The sequence below is a fragment of the Salmo salar genome, chromosome ssa24 (assembly GCF_905237065.1).
Source record: "Salmo salar chromosome ssa24, Ssal_v3.1, whole genome shotgun sequence".
Lineage (NCBI taxonomy): Eukaryota > Metazoa > Chordata > Actinopteri > Salmoniformes > Salmonidae > Salmo > Salmo salar.
In genome coordinates, this window is record NC_059465.1 from 22,692,713 (window position 1) to 22,710,428 (window position 17,716).

The 17,716-nt window shown below is 41.4% G+C and overlaps 1 protein-coding gene across 2 annotated transcripts in view; it reads left to right on the plus strand.

The window, feature by feature from the left end:
• The window catches only part of LOC106585532 (transmembrane protein 132C), a 214,353-nt gene that overhangs the window by 148,425 nt on the left and 48,212 nt on the right, over nucleotides 1-17,716 (plus strand). For both annotated transcript variants that reach the window (XM_045706869.1, XM_014171844.2), the window contains exon 4: nucleotides 4,779-4,965. In XM_045706869.1, coding sequence (XP_045562825.1) covers nucleotides 4,779-4,965 — 187 coding nt within the window. The remainder of the gene's footprint in view (nucleotides 1-4,778; nucleotides 4,966-17,716) is intronic.

The following is a 17,716-nucleotide window of genomic DNA, read 5'->3' on the forward strand; positions in this document are numbered from 1 at the left end:
TACAACTAGCGTTAGTAAACCCGCTACAATCATGCAGCACAGTGTACAGTCAGAAAGCAGTTTAGCAGTTACACCAGTGGACCACGGTGGCAATAAATGAATTAAACCAAAAGCTTACCTTGACTAGCTAACATAGCATCCCTCTCTGTTTGAGCCAGGTGTTTAAGTAGGCAAACTAGCTAGCTGAATTTGCTAGCTAAGTGAACGTTTTTTTTTTAAATCAACCAAATATAGCTATCTCTCTCTCTCTCTCTCTCACTTCTTAATTTTGGGAGAAATGTATTTGTTGAAAACTATTGTCTTTCTCTCTCTTTGAGTAAACTAGTCACCACATTTTATGATCTGTAGTGCTAGCTAGCTGTAGTGTAAGCTTTCAGTGCTAGATTCATTCTCTGATCCTTTGATTGGGTGGATAACATGTCAGTGCATGTTGCAAAAGCTCTGATAGGTTGGAGGACGTCCTCCGGAAGTTCTCATATTTACTGTGTAAGTCTATGGAAGGGGGTGAGAATCATAAGCCTCCTAAGTTTTGTATTGAATTCAATGTATGCAGAAGAGGACAGAAGCAAGCCATTCTCTGGCTACACCATGGTGCTACCCTACAAAGTGCTGCTGAGGCTACTGTAGACCTTCGTTGCAAAACAGTGTGTTTTAATCTGAAAAGGATAACTTTTTTAATGCTTCACTATTTAGATTTTTATGGAATTCACTGAGGAGAATGGTCCTCCCCTTCCTCCTCTGAGGAGCCTCAACTGACTCACACATAGACACACTTTCATACTCTTCACATATGTGACCGACCGGCTTGATCCGGTCTTAAGTAGCAACATTTAAATTGTGTTTTTTACATTGGATTAAAGTACAGACTCAGAGCTAGAAAATTGTGTATCACACACTACAGTTAAGGAACAATGGGAAAGTAATTCTGCTTTGAAAGCTGATAAACTTGTAACCCCACTTTTGAGAAAAATGCCCTTGAGTGTTTTGGTACACCTACTTGGACAGCTTTTCTTTGTCAATGCCCATTCAGCATCGTTCACACACTCTTAAGCCTCAGCCCCACCCATCTCTTTAAGGATTCGCATGTGAAGCCATGTACTAAACAACCAAAGATGTCAAGACTAAAGGCTGGTTTATACTACATCTATTGACAGTTGACGCAGTGACATCATGAACATTCTATTGTCATCTGACATCAAACTTGTCGTTGTGAAAAAGTATACACACAAAATCTACAGGCTGCATGACATTAGCAGCCTGGTTATCCAAAATGGCATAACTGGAGAATTTTAACACCAATAAACCCACCCGTTTAAAAATGAATTTAGTATATGTCAATCTAGCACACCAGGCAACTAAAAGCAACTTTATAAACAGCTTGTTAGATGGTTAGCCAGTTCAAATAATGACCATATCATATAGCTGACAACGTCTTCACGTTACTGCATAGTGGAGTCTTTTGTTTAGACATGTAGCTAGCTAGCCAAATAAGGAACCATAATCCCAACTCATAACATTACTACCCGGCATGAATTTGCAGGTAGCTAACCAACCAGGTTCATTGTTATGGGCATCTCTCTCCAGAATGCTTGCACTCAGCTCTCCAGAATGTGCTCCACTGTCTCCCGCCAATTCTTGCACATTCATTGTTTCATTGTGTGAATTGTTTGCCCTTAGATTGTTTATTTTTTATCACATACGGAGACAGAGGGGCGCTGTTTCGCTCTCTCAGATGCCTTATCTGAGATTGATGCGTCTCTGTCGGAGTGCGTCTCGGTCAAATAAATTTGAAATATATTTCAATATTTTATTTGGATGGGCAAGGAAGTACGGTAGGGCGGGCCCACCCTTTACCCAGGACCTGCTTTTACCCCTACCTACATGTACTATACATATTACCTTAATTAAACTACCTTGTACCCCTACACATTGACTCGGTACTGGTACTCCTTGTAAATAACCTTGTTATTGTTATTTTACATTGTTACTATTTAATCTTTAAAAAACAAAATTGACTTTTTAACTCTGCATTTTTGGGAAAAGGCTTGTGAGCATTTCAAGGTAAAGTCAACACCTGTTGTTTTCGACGCATGTGACAAATAACATTTGATTTGATTTGAAATTGGCATCTGTTTTGTCAGAAGGACTGTGGAGGAAGCAGTTATGTAAGGCAGTTTTCTGTCATGCCATTGCTCTGACAGCACAGCACAGTACAGTGCATCTCTCTCCACACTGATTGCTACTCTGTTATGGAATGTGGCACAAGTTATTTGGTTGTCATTTTAAATATTTCTACACACTTCTGCTTCACTCTGTGAAAAAGATATGTGAATGGGGAGTGAGTGTGAGCCTCACAAAAACCCAGGTTTCAGCAAATAAAACGCCTGGTCTATTATTCAGTGTTTTCCTGTTTTCTTTTTTGGTTTGTACTTTTGACCCCTTTTTCTCCCCAATTTCATGATATCCAATTGGTAGTTACAGTCTTGTCCCATTGCCGCAACTCCCGTACAGACTCGGGGGAGGCGAAGGTTGAGAGCCATACGTCCTCCGAAACACGACCCTGCCAAGCCGCACTACTTCTTGACACACTGCTCGCTTAAACCGGAAGCCAGCCAATGCGTCGGAGGAAACACCGTACAACTGGCGACCAAAGTCAGCGTGCATGCGCCTGGCCCGCCACAGGAGTCGCTAGTACACGATGGGACAAGGACATCCCGGCCATCCCTAACTCTCCCCTAACCCGGACGTTGCTGGGCCAATTGTGTGCCGCCTCATGGGTCTCCCGGTCGCAGCCAGCTGCAACACAGCCTGGGATCGAACCCGGGTGTGCACTGACGCCTCTAGCACTGGGATGCAGTGCTTTAGTCTTTCGGGAGGCGTTTTCCTGTTTTCTGAGTCACATTCTTTCACGATCACTGTCCTCGAACTCCCTGTTATAAATAAGCCAAGGCGCAGCGTGCCGGTAATTCCACAACCATTATTTAGAAGTGAAACCGAACAAAACAATAAACAGGATAAACAGAAAGAAATGTGACGTTCTGGGGTTGCTCAAAGGCAGCTACACAAAAACAAGATCCCACAACTCAAGGAGGGAAAAAGGGCTGCCTAAATATGGTTCCCAATCAGAGACAACGATAGACAGCTGCCTCTGATTGGAAACCATACCTGGCCAAAACATAGAAATAAAATACATAGAATGCCCACCCCATATCACACCCTGACCTAACTAAACAGAGAAAAATGGCTCTCTCAGGTCAGGGCGTGACACATTCATAATTGAGAGCATTATATATTTGCTCAGATGTCTTTTCTAGAAGTACAATGCATGTTGTTCTTTGTTCATCACAACAATAAAAAAGGGAAAATGTATGTTGGAAAGGGTGCCATGTGCCATATGTACTGTAGACAAACTGGCATTGTTGTCCAAGCAGCATAAAGAGCGCTTTAGAGAGAGTGCATATTTATCTCTTTCAATCTCTCTTTCTTTCTGGCAAGCCTCAAATGAAGGAGATGTTGTTTAGTGCCGGTGCGCTTCGGAGACAGTGTGTGAAATGTATTGGCCCTGAGCCCTGCCATTTGACACACAAGACATGGCTAACAGATCTGGTGCCATTTCCAATCTCCTCCTGCTCCTGTGTAAAGCTGACCTTTGCTGCCTGCTGGCTATATTTAAACTCTGAGCACCGGAGACTGTCACTGGGAAATTATATTATCAATGCTCTCCATTTGTCTGCCCTGCCGTATATTCTCCTTGCATACAATTATATATATTCATATTGTACTGCTGCAAACAAGAGCAGTGATAAACACCCAAGCCAGAGCATTTTGTATTATTCTGCTCGTAAATCTGAGAAGATCCATTTAGTATGATATGTTACATTTCGTATGGTATGTATTCATTTGTGGATGTCAATCACCCATTTCGTATGATATGTTACGAATTACAATTTGTATTATATGTTATGAATTTGCAAAACGTACAAGGTACAAATTTACAAAACGTATGATATGTTACGAATTCTAGGTAGGTGGCTAACAGTAGCGAGCTTACTAACATGAGCTAGGCTAGGGGTTAGAGTTAAGTTTATGTTTAAGTTTAAGTTTAAAAGTTAGGAGTTAGGTTAAAGGGTTAATGTTAGGATTAGCTAAAAGGGTTAAAAAGTTAGTGTTAGGGTTAGCTAACATGCTAAGTAGTTGCATTGTTGCTAAAAAGTAGTAAGTAGTTGAAAAGTTGCTAATTAGCTAAAATGCTAAAGTTGTCCGTGATGAGATTCAAACTCTCAACATTTGGGTTGCTAGACGTTCATGTTATACACCCATCCATCCCCCCGACCAACCATCCTACTTTTGTTTTTGCCATAAGTAACTATCTGTCTTACGTAACCATATCAAACATAACATATGCTAATTTTATGCTTATTATGTTATGTCAAGTCTGAGACCAGGCTGGAGCAGGGTGACAGTTATGTGGAGCTTCCCTCTGAGCTACAGACTCATATATATTACTGTAAAGAGCAACTGTGTAACTGTATGGGCAGTACACAGCATGTTAATACAGAGTTGTGAGAAATAGCAGTGCATATCATACCAAGGACCAGAGAGTTGACCTTTTGTAGAAGCACAGTCTATAAAATGTCATGGTTTACAGACATTGATTTAGTCATTAGACGCCACTATTTTTAGTCATAGGAATGTGTGTTGATAGAGCTTATGGAAACACCATTACCTTCTCATACAATATTGATCCTCTCCCATCTCTCTCTCTGTCTGTGCTGCAGGTCAGAGGTGGGTTTCCAGAGGGTCCTACAGGTGGATCTGGAGGTGGACAGCTTCCTGGGTCCACTGGGCAGCCGCTGGATCACGTGGCAGGTTGAGTACCCGGGCAGCCATGCCACCACGCAGGAGGCAGAGACAGAGATCTGGCTTGCCCAGAAAGACCTAGGGGGCATTGTGCCCCTGGCCATGGTGAGTGGTGTCAGTCAGTCAAAGTCACTACAACACATAGAGCAGATGGGCTGTGCCAGAGTTCTGAAATTCATTCAAAGTTCTGTGGGTTACACAGTGTGCATCCTGCTGTTCAGAACAGTGACAACACTTCCCTTAACAGCATCTTATATTTACTTTTATACCCTAATGTGATTAAAATATACTGAACAAAAATATTAACGCAACATGCAACAATTTCAAAGATTTTTCTGAGTTATAGTTCATATAAGGAAATCAGTCGATTGAAATAAATAAATTAGACCCTAATCTATGGATTTCACATGACTGGGCAGGGGTGCAGCCATAGGTGGGCCTTGGAGGGCATAGACAATCAGAATGGGTTTTTCCCCATAAAAGTGCTTTATTACAGAGAGAAATACTCCTGAGCAGAAATACCCCCCCCCCCCCCCAGACAATCCTGCAGGTGAAGAAGCCGGATGTGCAGATCCTGGGCTGGCATGGTTAAGTGTGTTGGACATACTGCCAAATTCCCTAAAACTACCTTGAACATTACATTCTCTGGCAACAGGTCTGGTGGACATTACTGCAGTCAACATGCCAATTGCACACTCCCAAAAAACATGAGACATCTGTGGTATTGTGTTGTGGCATTGTGTTGCCTTTTATAGTCCCCAGCACAAGGTGCACCTGTGTAATGATCATGACGTTTAATCAGCTAAATGATATGCCACACCTGTCAGGTGGATGGATCATCTTGGCAAAGGAGAAAGGTGTGCATTTTTCAGAAATAAGGTGTTTGTGTGTATGTAACATTTCTGGGATCTTTTATTTCAGCCCATGAAACATAGGACCAACACTTTACATGTTGCGTTTATATTTTTTTCAGTTTAGTTAAATACAAATGTAAGAAGAACAAAGACACCACATTTTTTAGAGATAAACAAAATATAGATTGCCATAGGATTACAATCATACTGTACACTATAATTTTGGCGTAATACATTTACTGTATAGTTATCGTACATTACAAAATCAATATTAGATCTGATATAACTACACTGATATTGCAGGCCTGTAGCTCCAGTGTTTTGCCTGTGGAGTGTGTGTTTTGGCATGGAGGAGTGGGTACATGTGGCCGTCAGCAGGTCCTGTGTCTGGGGCCCAGAGGCTCTCTGTGGCCTGAGGCTAGGCCTGGAGGTGTGTGTCTCTCTTAGGTTGCTATACAGATGAGCCTCTCTGCTGGGCGGATTCATCAAAGCTACTCTATTTAACTTCACAGAACATCTGTCGCCCCATTTGCCTTGGTTTTCTAAACAGAGTTAGATCCAGAAAAGCAACTTAAAGATACCAGAGAGATCAACTACACCCACTTACAAGCAGGACATGTTGCTTGCCAGTGTTGAGTTATGTGATTGTGATGCATCTGTAAGGGCTTAATTTTGTGGTATGCTTAATGAATGTTGTGAGTGCACTGTTGGGACCTTCTTAAGGATCCGCCCCTTTAAAAAAAAATTTGCCTAAAATGACGTACCCAAATCTAACTGCCTGTAGCTCAGGCCCTGAAGCAAGATATGCATATTCTTGGTACCATTTGAAAGGAAACACTTTGAAGTTTGTGAAAATGTGAAAGGAATGTAGGAGAATATAACACAATAGATCTGGTAAAAGATAATATAAAGAACAAAACAACCGTTCTTTTGTATTTATATATTTTATATTTTGTACCATCATCTTTGAAATGCAAGAGAAAGGCCATAATGTATTATTCCAGCCCAGGTGCAATTCAGAGTTTGGCCAATAGATGGCAGCAGTGTATGTGCAATGTTTTAGACTGATCCAATGGACCATTGTATTTCTGTTCAAAATGTTGTATCAAGACTGCCCAAATGTGCCTAATTTGTTTATTAATAACTTTTCATATTCAAAATTGTGCACTCTCCTCAAACAATAGCATGGTATTCTTTCATTGTAATAGCTACTGTAAATTGGACAGTGCAGTTAGACTAACAAGAATCTAAGCTTTCTGCCAATATCAGATATGTCTATGTCCTGGGAAATGTTCTTGTTACTTACAACCTCATGCTAATCGCATTAGCATACGTTAGCGTAACCGTCCCGTGGACGGGACACCAATCCCAAAGATACTGTATAAATGGTTCCATATTAGCAGTTTCTATAGCTACATTATAGGTGGCCGTGGGTGTAAGGCAGCCCCCAAAGTGACTATCCCACTACATGGGTTAAGGTGCCTGTATTCCTGTGTTGCTGTGCTGAGAGGAATGCAGATACTGTAGATCTTGTTCCCCAAAAGTATTTAGTATTTTTTTAAATGTATTAGGATCCCATAAACTGTTGCAGAAGCAGCAGCTTCTCTTCCTGGTGTCAACAGACTCATGTCCCGGATAATTGATGCTATGTGTGCAGAGGTACAGTATATTATCCATATTTCTCTTTTCATATTCCTTTTCTTCTGATGTGTCAACAAAAGGATAATTGCACCCACACTTTGCATTGACACAAATTGTATAGAGAATGTATCTTTCTCACATCAGTATTTCATACCGTCTCTGTGAGGGAGCTTTATGTGGGTACCAGAATGAACATGATACCCATTTACGGCTCAGTCTTTTTTATTTGCAGATGAATTAGCTCATATTTTAGTATAGAGTATTTGCAAAATTATTAATGAGGGAATACAATTTCAGATGTTTTTGTAGTTGTCAGAAGTGCAGACTGACTTGGGATCTTTGTGAAGTACTGTACACTCCAAGCCTGGAGCGTTGCCAGAATTTTGGAGCCCCGTGAAAACAACAACTACCGGGCCCCTAACATAGAAATCAGAATGTTTCAGATTAAAATAATGTACTGAACAATATGTGTTATTAAATGTACTAACTATAAGCTTCTGCTGCTCTATACTACAATTGTGCAGATTCTAGTTTCCACCTTCATCCTTTGCCTATATTAATAGTATTGCAAAAATGTTTGGTTCCTAATGTTAACAAAAGCTGTCTGTGTCATGAGATTTTTATGATGCTTTATTGTAAATAACTACACAATCGGTGACTTATTTTTTAATATATGGTATTGTAGTCAGTTTTAATGAAGAAATTACTAATGATCCATGTTTCAGATTAAAGAATGTATTACCAATTCTTATAAACAAGGCTAACCCTCTTCTGCCCTATGCATAATTCCTAAATAAATGCCTAAATAACATAGCCAAAATAAAAATAAATCCTGAACTATGTGGAGTGCAGGCATAAATGTGGTACCTACAGAGAACAAGCATCTGTGAAATTGCAACTGTAGTGTCAAGACATTATGTGGGCATTCCTGAGTAAATTCAACAGGAGATGAACCATAGCAGAAAACACTCTGAAACAGTATTTTGCCCGTCCCCGGGCAGGCTTGTGTAGAACAGGTTAGGGCATTTGTCCTTGTGTTTCTTCCCTGTAAACAAAACTCAGAGGTTACACTGCACCAAGAGCCCAGCGTCAAGCTTTCTTGTGAGCAAACTAATTTATAATGTCTTTAAAGTTTAATTTTCAAGCTAACTGGTTTTCAATTGAAAGGAAGGCATTGCTGTTCAACCTGTCTTGGCACATTGTAGATCTTAGATAGTTCTTTATACATTTCGGCTTACTGAAGGCACCTTCAGCAAATGTTAAAGACATTCGCAGTTCAATGCACACCTCTCCAAAAATGCTCTGTAGCTGCATCTTGTGGATGGCATTTAGGAGCTCTACAGGAGAAAGACCATCTGAAAAAGTGGCACCATATATTGTCTTTAGATGTCGCACTAAAATCCATCTATGAGATCTTTGGAGTAATTGTTTCTCAATTTGTGGCAAGATACACAAATTTGGTTTTCAGTCATTTTCCTAAATGTAAGTATTGATGAAAACTCCTTGCATATAGCTGCAATCACATGTCCAAATTATACTATGACTGAAATTATACTATGATTATACTATCCAGAGCTACATGTAACGGCCGTCGAAGGGAGTAGACCAAGGCGCAGCAGGTTGAGTGCTCATAATTAACTTTATTTCGAACACTAAACAAAACAAGAAAAACATGACAGCCAAACAGTACTGTCAGGTACACGAAACACTGAACAGAAAATAACCACCCACAAACACAATGAGAAAAAAACCCTACTTAAATATAGTCTCTAATCAGAGGCAACGAGATACAGCTGCCCCCAATTAGAGACCAATCCCAAACACTCCCAACCTAGACATAGACAACCCAGAATAAACATACAAATAGACTAACATAGAACATAACCCAAAAACCCCGAAACACACAAACCAAACACCCCCTGCCACGCCCTGACCAAACTACAATAACAAATAACCCCTTTTACTGGTCAGGACGTGACACTACATAAAACACTGTGTTGGAAATCCAGTGTCTGACTGTTCATTTGCTATGTCATCTTCAGTCTCATCAGGGAAACGTTTTATTTTTTTCTGGCGGCTCCTCTGTTCACTGTGAAGCTGAGTAGTTACACCCATTTCATTTGCCACCATGGAGGCTTCTGCCAGAAGAGCGTCCCACTGATTACACAGAGCCTGTATTTCTTCATGTAGTGCCTTAATGTGAGCTGATTCAGTGTCCAGAGAAATATTTCCTGACTGAAGAATTAGGTTCTTTTCTCAATACGCTGCAAAACTTTTACCCAGAAAGTGATCAGGAAGATTGCCTTGGAAGACATGAAGTAGCTTTTCAGACTTTTTGCCTCAGATTTGGCTTTGTTTGTCAGGCTGCAGGTAGCTAGAAGCATGTCTAGGGCCTTGATGATAGACGGTAAATTAGTTGACACTGGACGGACCGCAGCAATACGCGCACTCCATCGCGTGTCTGAAAGGCGGTTAAGACAGCAGCCAGTCTTTTCCTTGAGAATGGCCCATCGCTCTGGGCTGGAACTGAACAGATTGTAAAGACGATTCACACAGCCAAAAAAGGTTAATACTTCTGGGAATGACTGAGCTGCATGTACACCCACAAGATTAAGAGTATAGGAGGCACAAGGTGAGTATGTGGCCAGTGGATTATTTTGCAGTATGTATGCTTGAACTCCCTTCACTTTCCCTGACATATTTGCACCATTATCATAGCCTTGACAACAGCAATCTGCTATGTCAATACCATGCCCTTCCAATGCACTCAAAATCATTTCAGATATGTCACTGCCTGTCTTTCTAGCAAAGTCTTTAAATTCAAGAAAACATTCAATTATTTCCCATTCACCTGTTCCCTGAACTTTATCTTTGTGTACAAATCTCGCCAATAATACATTTTGCTCAGTATGGGAAATGTCTGGAGTTGCATCACATATAACCGAGTAATAGATTGCATCTTCTCTTTCATAAAGTATTGCTTTCAAAACCCTTTGACCACATATTCCTATGAAGTCGTTTTGGCTCTCAGAGCTGAGGTAATGAGTCAGTCGTGCTCCTTTCTTTTTGTCCCTGACTTCCTGTAAGTGCTCAGGTAATAGCGGGTCATAATTTGACAACAGCTCAAGTAAGCCTAGGTAATGTTATTATGCACATCATCAAGATCATCAGATTACTATTAGATGCTCAGTACAGTGTCACATCCAAAATCCTTTCTAGAAGTGCTCTGTTTTTATACATTTCGGACTGGATTTGTTTCTGCAGCTGACTGTCTATACCTGTAGCTGTAGTTACGGTATGCTGCTGATTTTTCCATTTCCAGTAACAGTTCTTGTGAGACACACCATCCTCATGCTCTGGTAGTTTGTCATACATTCTCTGCCATTTCACGGATGATATCTTATAGCCATCCTTACTATTCAGAGAACTGGGTGATGGTTTACTTTGCTCATGAGAAAAAATAACACATGGAATGCAATATAATGCATTTTTCCACTCTTACTTTCCACTCTTACTATAAATAAGCCAGTCTCTGCACCTTTTCTCTTCCGTTTGCTAACTTATTGTACTGTAAATAGTTGGGGAATGGCTTGCCTTCTGAGTCTGGGGGCATGATTTTATACAGTTCTGTCTCCTCACCACACCTGTTGGCTAGTCTGCAAACAATAGCTTCTCTTTCATGGTCTTTTACTTTCTCTGGCCACAGTGCTGGATCATCTAAAACCTCATCTTCCTCACTTTGAATCTGTCCATACTCTTCCTTTCCCTTATTACTTGCTTGTTCAATCTCTTCTGTCAGTCCTTCACTGGCACTGCTGCTACTCTTTAACTCCTCTTCCTCCTCTCTGCGTCAGAGTCTGTCTGACAGCTTTCGGCTGAGGTTCTGCCTGCCTGGGGCTCTCTAGGCACTAGAAAGTGAGTAAACAAAGGGAAATATAGGTTTAATGTTCGCTCCTACAAAGGTTACCATACTAAAAATCTACCACTGAAAGAAAAAATGTTTTAATAGCATACATATCAAATAGAATACGTATTTAAGTGTGTCTAAGTATGTGCCTATCTTTACAATTTAAAAATGGTCTAGTTATGCTGCTGCTGCTACAAAACAACTGCCTCACCTCCAAGGTCCGCTGTTTCAACTTCATGTAGTAGACACACGTTGGGATCTTTGTCTGCAGCAGTAGTAGTAGCATCTACAGTATGGATAGGTAATGTGAACTAACTCACTTTTGTACATCGCGTTGGTCTGTACAATTTACCTTATTTTAGCACCCAAAAAACGTAATACTTCCAGATCAACTGTAATATCAATACCATTGTAAAGGACAATTTCTCCCCTTTCCAACAAAATCAATAACGAGACCTTCATGATGCCCATCTCTGCATGATTCAAGAAGGCAATGAGCTCCGTCGGGTCTTTTTAAAAATGGCGGGTGGGGAAGCGAAATATATTGCGTTATAGTGAGAAGGAGAGATGTCGTGTGGGGAAACTGCTTTTTTCACACGATCTGTCCAACTTACCACCTTATCGCCTCTAAAATGTAAATAAAACACAATAAATAGTTTATATAATGTGTCATTACATACCTATTTGAAGGTTTGTGTCGAATTTGATTCGGGTATTTAGGGCGGTGCTAAAGTGATCTTCAGAAGTAAACAGCGGCTTTTGAGAGTCATGATAGATGGCAGTGATGACGCAAAAAATGACTAGGTATCCCCCTTACCCTGTCCCTTTCTTGTTTTTAAACGGTGAGAGAAGTGCTACACCTGGTGGAGAGAGGCTGTAAGACAGAATTAGTTGCTTTATGCATGCTGTACGTTACACCATGACACGTCACGATGTAACGTACAGCGTCGGAGGGGTCAGTTTTTTCAACTTTTCTCCAATACTATAGAGCCATTACCGTGTCAATCAACGCTTGAATAGAAATGTAGTTCACACCAGATTTTGCTGTCAACACAGTCGCTACAGTCCCATTAGTTTTCTTTGCAGCCTCGTTTGAATGTCGCGGTTGCGCACATTTGTACGGAATGGAGTTAGCGTACGTTAGGCTACATGTTAGGTTTTCATTTTAGTCTGGCTAGCTAGCAAATATTGGGGAATACAGTTATAATAATATCTAAATAAAAGCTAATTAGCTAGCCATAGCTGGTAGTGGTAACTCATCATCATCATGTTAATAATTACTGCTCTGACCGATCCGAGTGAGTCCACCGTAGGCAGCTACCTGTAGCTAGCAAGCTATCAAGCTAGCTATATTGCCTAGCTAGGCTACTCAGTTTGCAGGCCGTCTGCATTGACTTACCACTCAAATCCTTCTCCTCATTTTCTTTTCTGGGAAAAAACGTGGTGAGTAATTTTTTTCTGAATTGTGCTGTATCTGTCTTTGTTTCCTTTCTTTCCTTTTTTGGAAACCCGATTTCGTTTTTGAGGGGGGCATAGTGGCTATCTCTCATGAATGCTTAGGCTACATGCCGGAGCAACTGTCAGATCTCCTCGTGTAGAATAATGGACCAAACCATGTGCATTATGGGGTGGGGGGGGAGATGCCTGATTTAATTATGGTTATACGTTTTAATTTTCATCACAGATTATTTGGTCTAACATTTTTAAAATTATAAACAAATAATTCTCTAAACGTTTAGGGGCCCCTACCAGGCTAGGGCCCCATGAATCATTAATGTTTTCCCCCCCTTAACGACGCCCTTGCTCCAAGCCCCGATATATTACCCATCATTCTAATAGTATCTGGTATTATGATGAAATCATTATGCATTTTGAGTGCAATAAGGATTTATGGTTCAAGGCCGATTATAAAGGTTTTTATAAAGCGACAAAGATCCATCATAATTAATCTGCTATTAGAATCACTTGCTAAACTTGGCAGAATCAATTATGGACATAATCATCATTGCGAGAGGCTCATATGAGAAGATGAAGGGTGTATTCAAATACATTAGAGCAGGTTACATACGTGTACAGTGTATGGATATGCTATGCAACCTCTGATGCTTAGTCATCCTTTCCTGATTCTGTATTCTATTCAGGAAGCCTTCCATTAAGCCAGTTATGACCTTGGAAATAGATCCCTGTTCTAGTGATTCTATTTTTATGGTTATGACTACATGTAATGGAGTGACTCAACATTTCAATGCATGCCTATCTCAGGACTGCACCTGGTCAATGCTCGGTGGACATTTCCATTGCTGATATTGACATTGTGAGCTGTTGTTGTCCAGCCTTACTCCAGTCCTATATCAATTCATTCACTCTTCATTCATTCAATCTTTTTTCAATCATTCAATCTTTCTGTTTTTCTATTCCTTTCTTCCCTCCATTTGTTGTAGTTTCCTATCTTACCTGCGTTTGTAGTTTCCTGGCTAGTAAAGTGCAGACTCGTGTCAGACCATTCTCATGTTCAGTATACAACCGGGTTTGTCCATAATTCTATCCTCCTGATTCCTGCTTACAAGCAAAAACTAAAGCAGGAAGTACCAGTGACTCGCTCAGTACGGAAGTGGTCAGATGACATGGATGCTACGCTACAGGACTGTTTTGCTAGCACAGACTGGAATATATTCCGGGACTCATCCAATGGCATTGAGCAGTATACCACCTCAGTCATCAGCTTCATCAATAAGTGCATCGACTGCGTCGTCCCCACAGTGACCGTATGTAGGTACATATCCCAACCAGAAGCCATGGATTACAGGCAACATCCGCATCGAGCTAAAGGCTAGAGCTGCTGCTTTCAAGGAGCGGGACATTAATCCGGACGCTTATAAGAAATCCCGCTATGCCCTCAGACGAACCATCAAACAAGCAAAGCGCTAATACAGGATTAAGATTGAATCCTACTACACCAGCTCTGAAGCTCGTCGGATGTGGCAGGGCTTGAAAACTATTATGGACTACAAAGGGAAACCCAGATGTGATCTTCCCAGTGACGCAAGCCTACCAGACGAGCACCAGCAACACTGAGGCAAGCAACACTGAAGCATGCAAGAGAGCACCAGCTGTTCTGGATGACTGTGTGATAACGCTCTCGGTAGCCGATGTGAGCAAGACCTTTAAACAGGTCAACATTCACAAAGCTGCGGGGCCAGATGGATTACCAGGATGTGTACTCAAAGCATGCGAGGACCAACTGGCAAGTGTCTTCACAGACATTTTCAACCTTTCCCTGACCGAGTCTGTAATAACTACATGTTTCAAGCAGACCAAGGAAGCGAAGGTAACGCCTACATGATTACCGACACGTAGCACCCACGTCGGTAGCCATGAAGTGCTTTGAAAGGCTGGTCATGCCTCACATCAACAGCATCCTCCCGGATACCCTAGACCCACTCCAATTCGCATACCGCCCCAACAGATCCACAGATGACGCAATCCCAATTGCCCTTTCCCACCTGGACAAAAGGAACACCTATGTGAGAATGCTGTTCATTGACTACATCTCAGCGTTCAACACCATAGTGCCCACAAAGCTCATCACTAAGCTACGGACCCTGGGACTAAACACCTCCCTCTGCAACTGGATCCTGGAATTCCTGACGGGCCGCCCCCAGGTGGTAAGGGTAGGTAACAACACATCCGCCACGCTGACCCTTAACATGGGGCCCCCTCAGGGGTGCATGCTCAATCCCCTCCTGTACTCCCTGTTCAATCATGACTGCACGGCCAGGCATGACTCCAACACCATCATTAAATTTTCTGATGACACAACAGTGGTAGGCCTGATCACCGACAACAACGAGAGCCTATAGGGAGGAGGTTAGAGACCTGGCCAGGTGGTGCCAGGACAACAACCTCTCCCTCAACGTGATCAAGACAAAGCAGCTGATCGTGGACTACAGGAAAAGGCGGGCCGAACAGGCCCCCATACAGGGCTGTAGTGGAGCGGGTCGAGAGTTTCAAGTTCCTTGGTGTCCACATCACCAACAAACTATCATGGTCCAAACACTGCTGAACAATTAATCAAATGACACCCCCCCCCATTTGTTTTGTACACTGCTGCTACTCGCTGTTAATTATCTATGCATAGTCACTTCACCCCTAACTAAATGTGCAAATTACCTCAACTAACCTGTACCCGCGCAAATTGACTCGGTACCGGTACCCCCTGTATCCTCGTTGTGTTACTTTTTATTCTTTTTTACTTTAGTTTATTTGGTATATATTTCCTTTACTCTTCTTGAACTGCACTTTTGGTTAAGGGCTTGTAAGTCAGCATTTCACGGTAAGGTCTATACTTGTATTCGGCGCATGTGACAAATAAAGTTTGATTTGATTTGAGTCAAATACAGTGCCTTCAGAGAGTATTCAGGCACTATAAGTATTTTCCACATTTTGTTGTGTTACAGCCTGAATTTCAAATTGATTACATTTAGATTTTGTGTCACTGATCTACACACAATACTCCAAAATGTCAAATACAATCGAGTAGTGAATTTCAAGCACAGATTCAACCATAAAGAGCAGGGAGGTTTTCCAATGCCTCGTAAAGAAGGGCACCAACTGCAGTTGCGATTTTAGCATGTAAATCTTGGTGGCGCAACAACAACAAACAAACTAGTGGGATGCATGCCAGCTAAGCCACTACACAACACAACACTAAACAATACATGAATTGCACTATAACAGTGACAAACGGTACCCACAAACTCTTAGGTGTCACGTGTGCTCCCTCTCCGGCCTCTAGGTCACCAGGCTGCTCGTTATGGAGCACACCTGTCATCATTGTTACGCGCACCTGCACGTCATCAGACACACCGGGACTTCATGACTTCCCTGATTACCTTCCCTATATTTGTCACTCCCTTTGGTTCCTTCCTCAGGCGTCATTGTTTCTGTTTCAGTTTCATGTCTGTGCGTTCTTCGTGTTTTGTTTTATGTTTCGTTCATTTACTAAATGATTCACTCCCTGAACTTGCTTCCCAACTCCCAGCACACACATTACATTAGGGCCTACATAAAGCTGTCCCAACAGAAGTTCCAACATCTTACCTCTGCTACACCTGGCTATCAGTGGAGCCTTGTCTGGCAGCGAAACAGTTCATTCAGTCTCATATACTGCCTTTAAAAAAACATAGCTGATATGGCTAACTTGCGTAAACAAAGGTGGTTTATAATGACAAGTGAGATGTACAAACTATGGCATAAGGGGACGATGAGCGTATGAGAGTCAATCGATTAAAACATTAATGAGTGAGCTAGGACGGACATAGTCAATATAACTATTTGTTTAGCACTTTTTGTTTAGTACAGGGACAGATTTCAGGACATGGGCCGTTCTTACAGTGTTCTCCCTATACACCAAGTCAGAACTGTAGGATAAATAAAGGGGGCATATAAGCAGACAATGAAAGCTCTTACAATATTATATGATTACATTTCTCTAAAACAGGTTATAGGCTACATGTGCACCACCAAGTCAGAACAGTAGGCGAAATTAAGAGGGGTAAATAGACTAAATTATTAGGGGGAGGCACATAGGCTACTAACATCTTACTACACAACATACACGTAGTATTACTTTCTCAGCTACAGTATGCATATCTCCCTGGCATATTACATCATTTATGCAGCAGCATACAATATATTTTTGGACTCACCTTGTTGTGCTGTGCTCACTTGAACAGGAAGATTGCGCGGTGGTCCTTCGTGGGCAAATTATGTCATCAAAGTCTGGCATTCTCTGGATTTATGGTGCTTTCAAAACAACTGGGAACTTTAACAACTGGTTAAATTATGTCATTGATCTTCAGGTCGTAGCTCTAGAAAGAGGCCGGATTTACAATTCCGAGTTGAATGACCATTCAAAACGTATTTTTCCAGTCGGAGCTTGTTTATTCCCAACTTCCCAGTTGTCTTGAACTCACTGGAGTCAAGTTTTCGCAGTTCCGAGTTAGTTGTTTTGAGCATGGCACAAATCATGCTTTATTGACAGCATGGCCAATGTTGAATGTTTATCATTTTAAACTTGGAAAAGAGTCCCTTAATCCCAGATTTGGGACAACACAGCCACTGTCACTGATTCCGTCTAAACCACTCATGGTTGAATTTGCAATTTCCAACTTGTTGTGTAATGTTTATGTCCAATGGCAGATGAGCATCGATACGTTTTATCTATAATTTGTCTTCATTAATTGTCTTCATATGACAAGGATTAAAAAGGATTTTCCAGTAGATTGGAGATTTGATTCATGATGATGACTGCTAGCTAAACATTTTGTTGACATGATCAATCCAATCAAAGCTACTATACATATAACATGATTTGACGTCATTTTATCTGTAGCCAATGACCTTGAGCCTTCTTGGATGGGCACTTCTAATGTAACTCTATGGCAGCAACCAA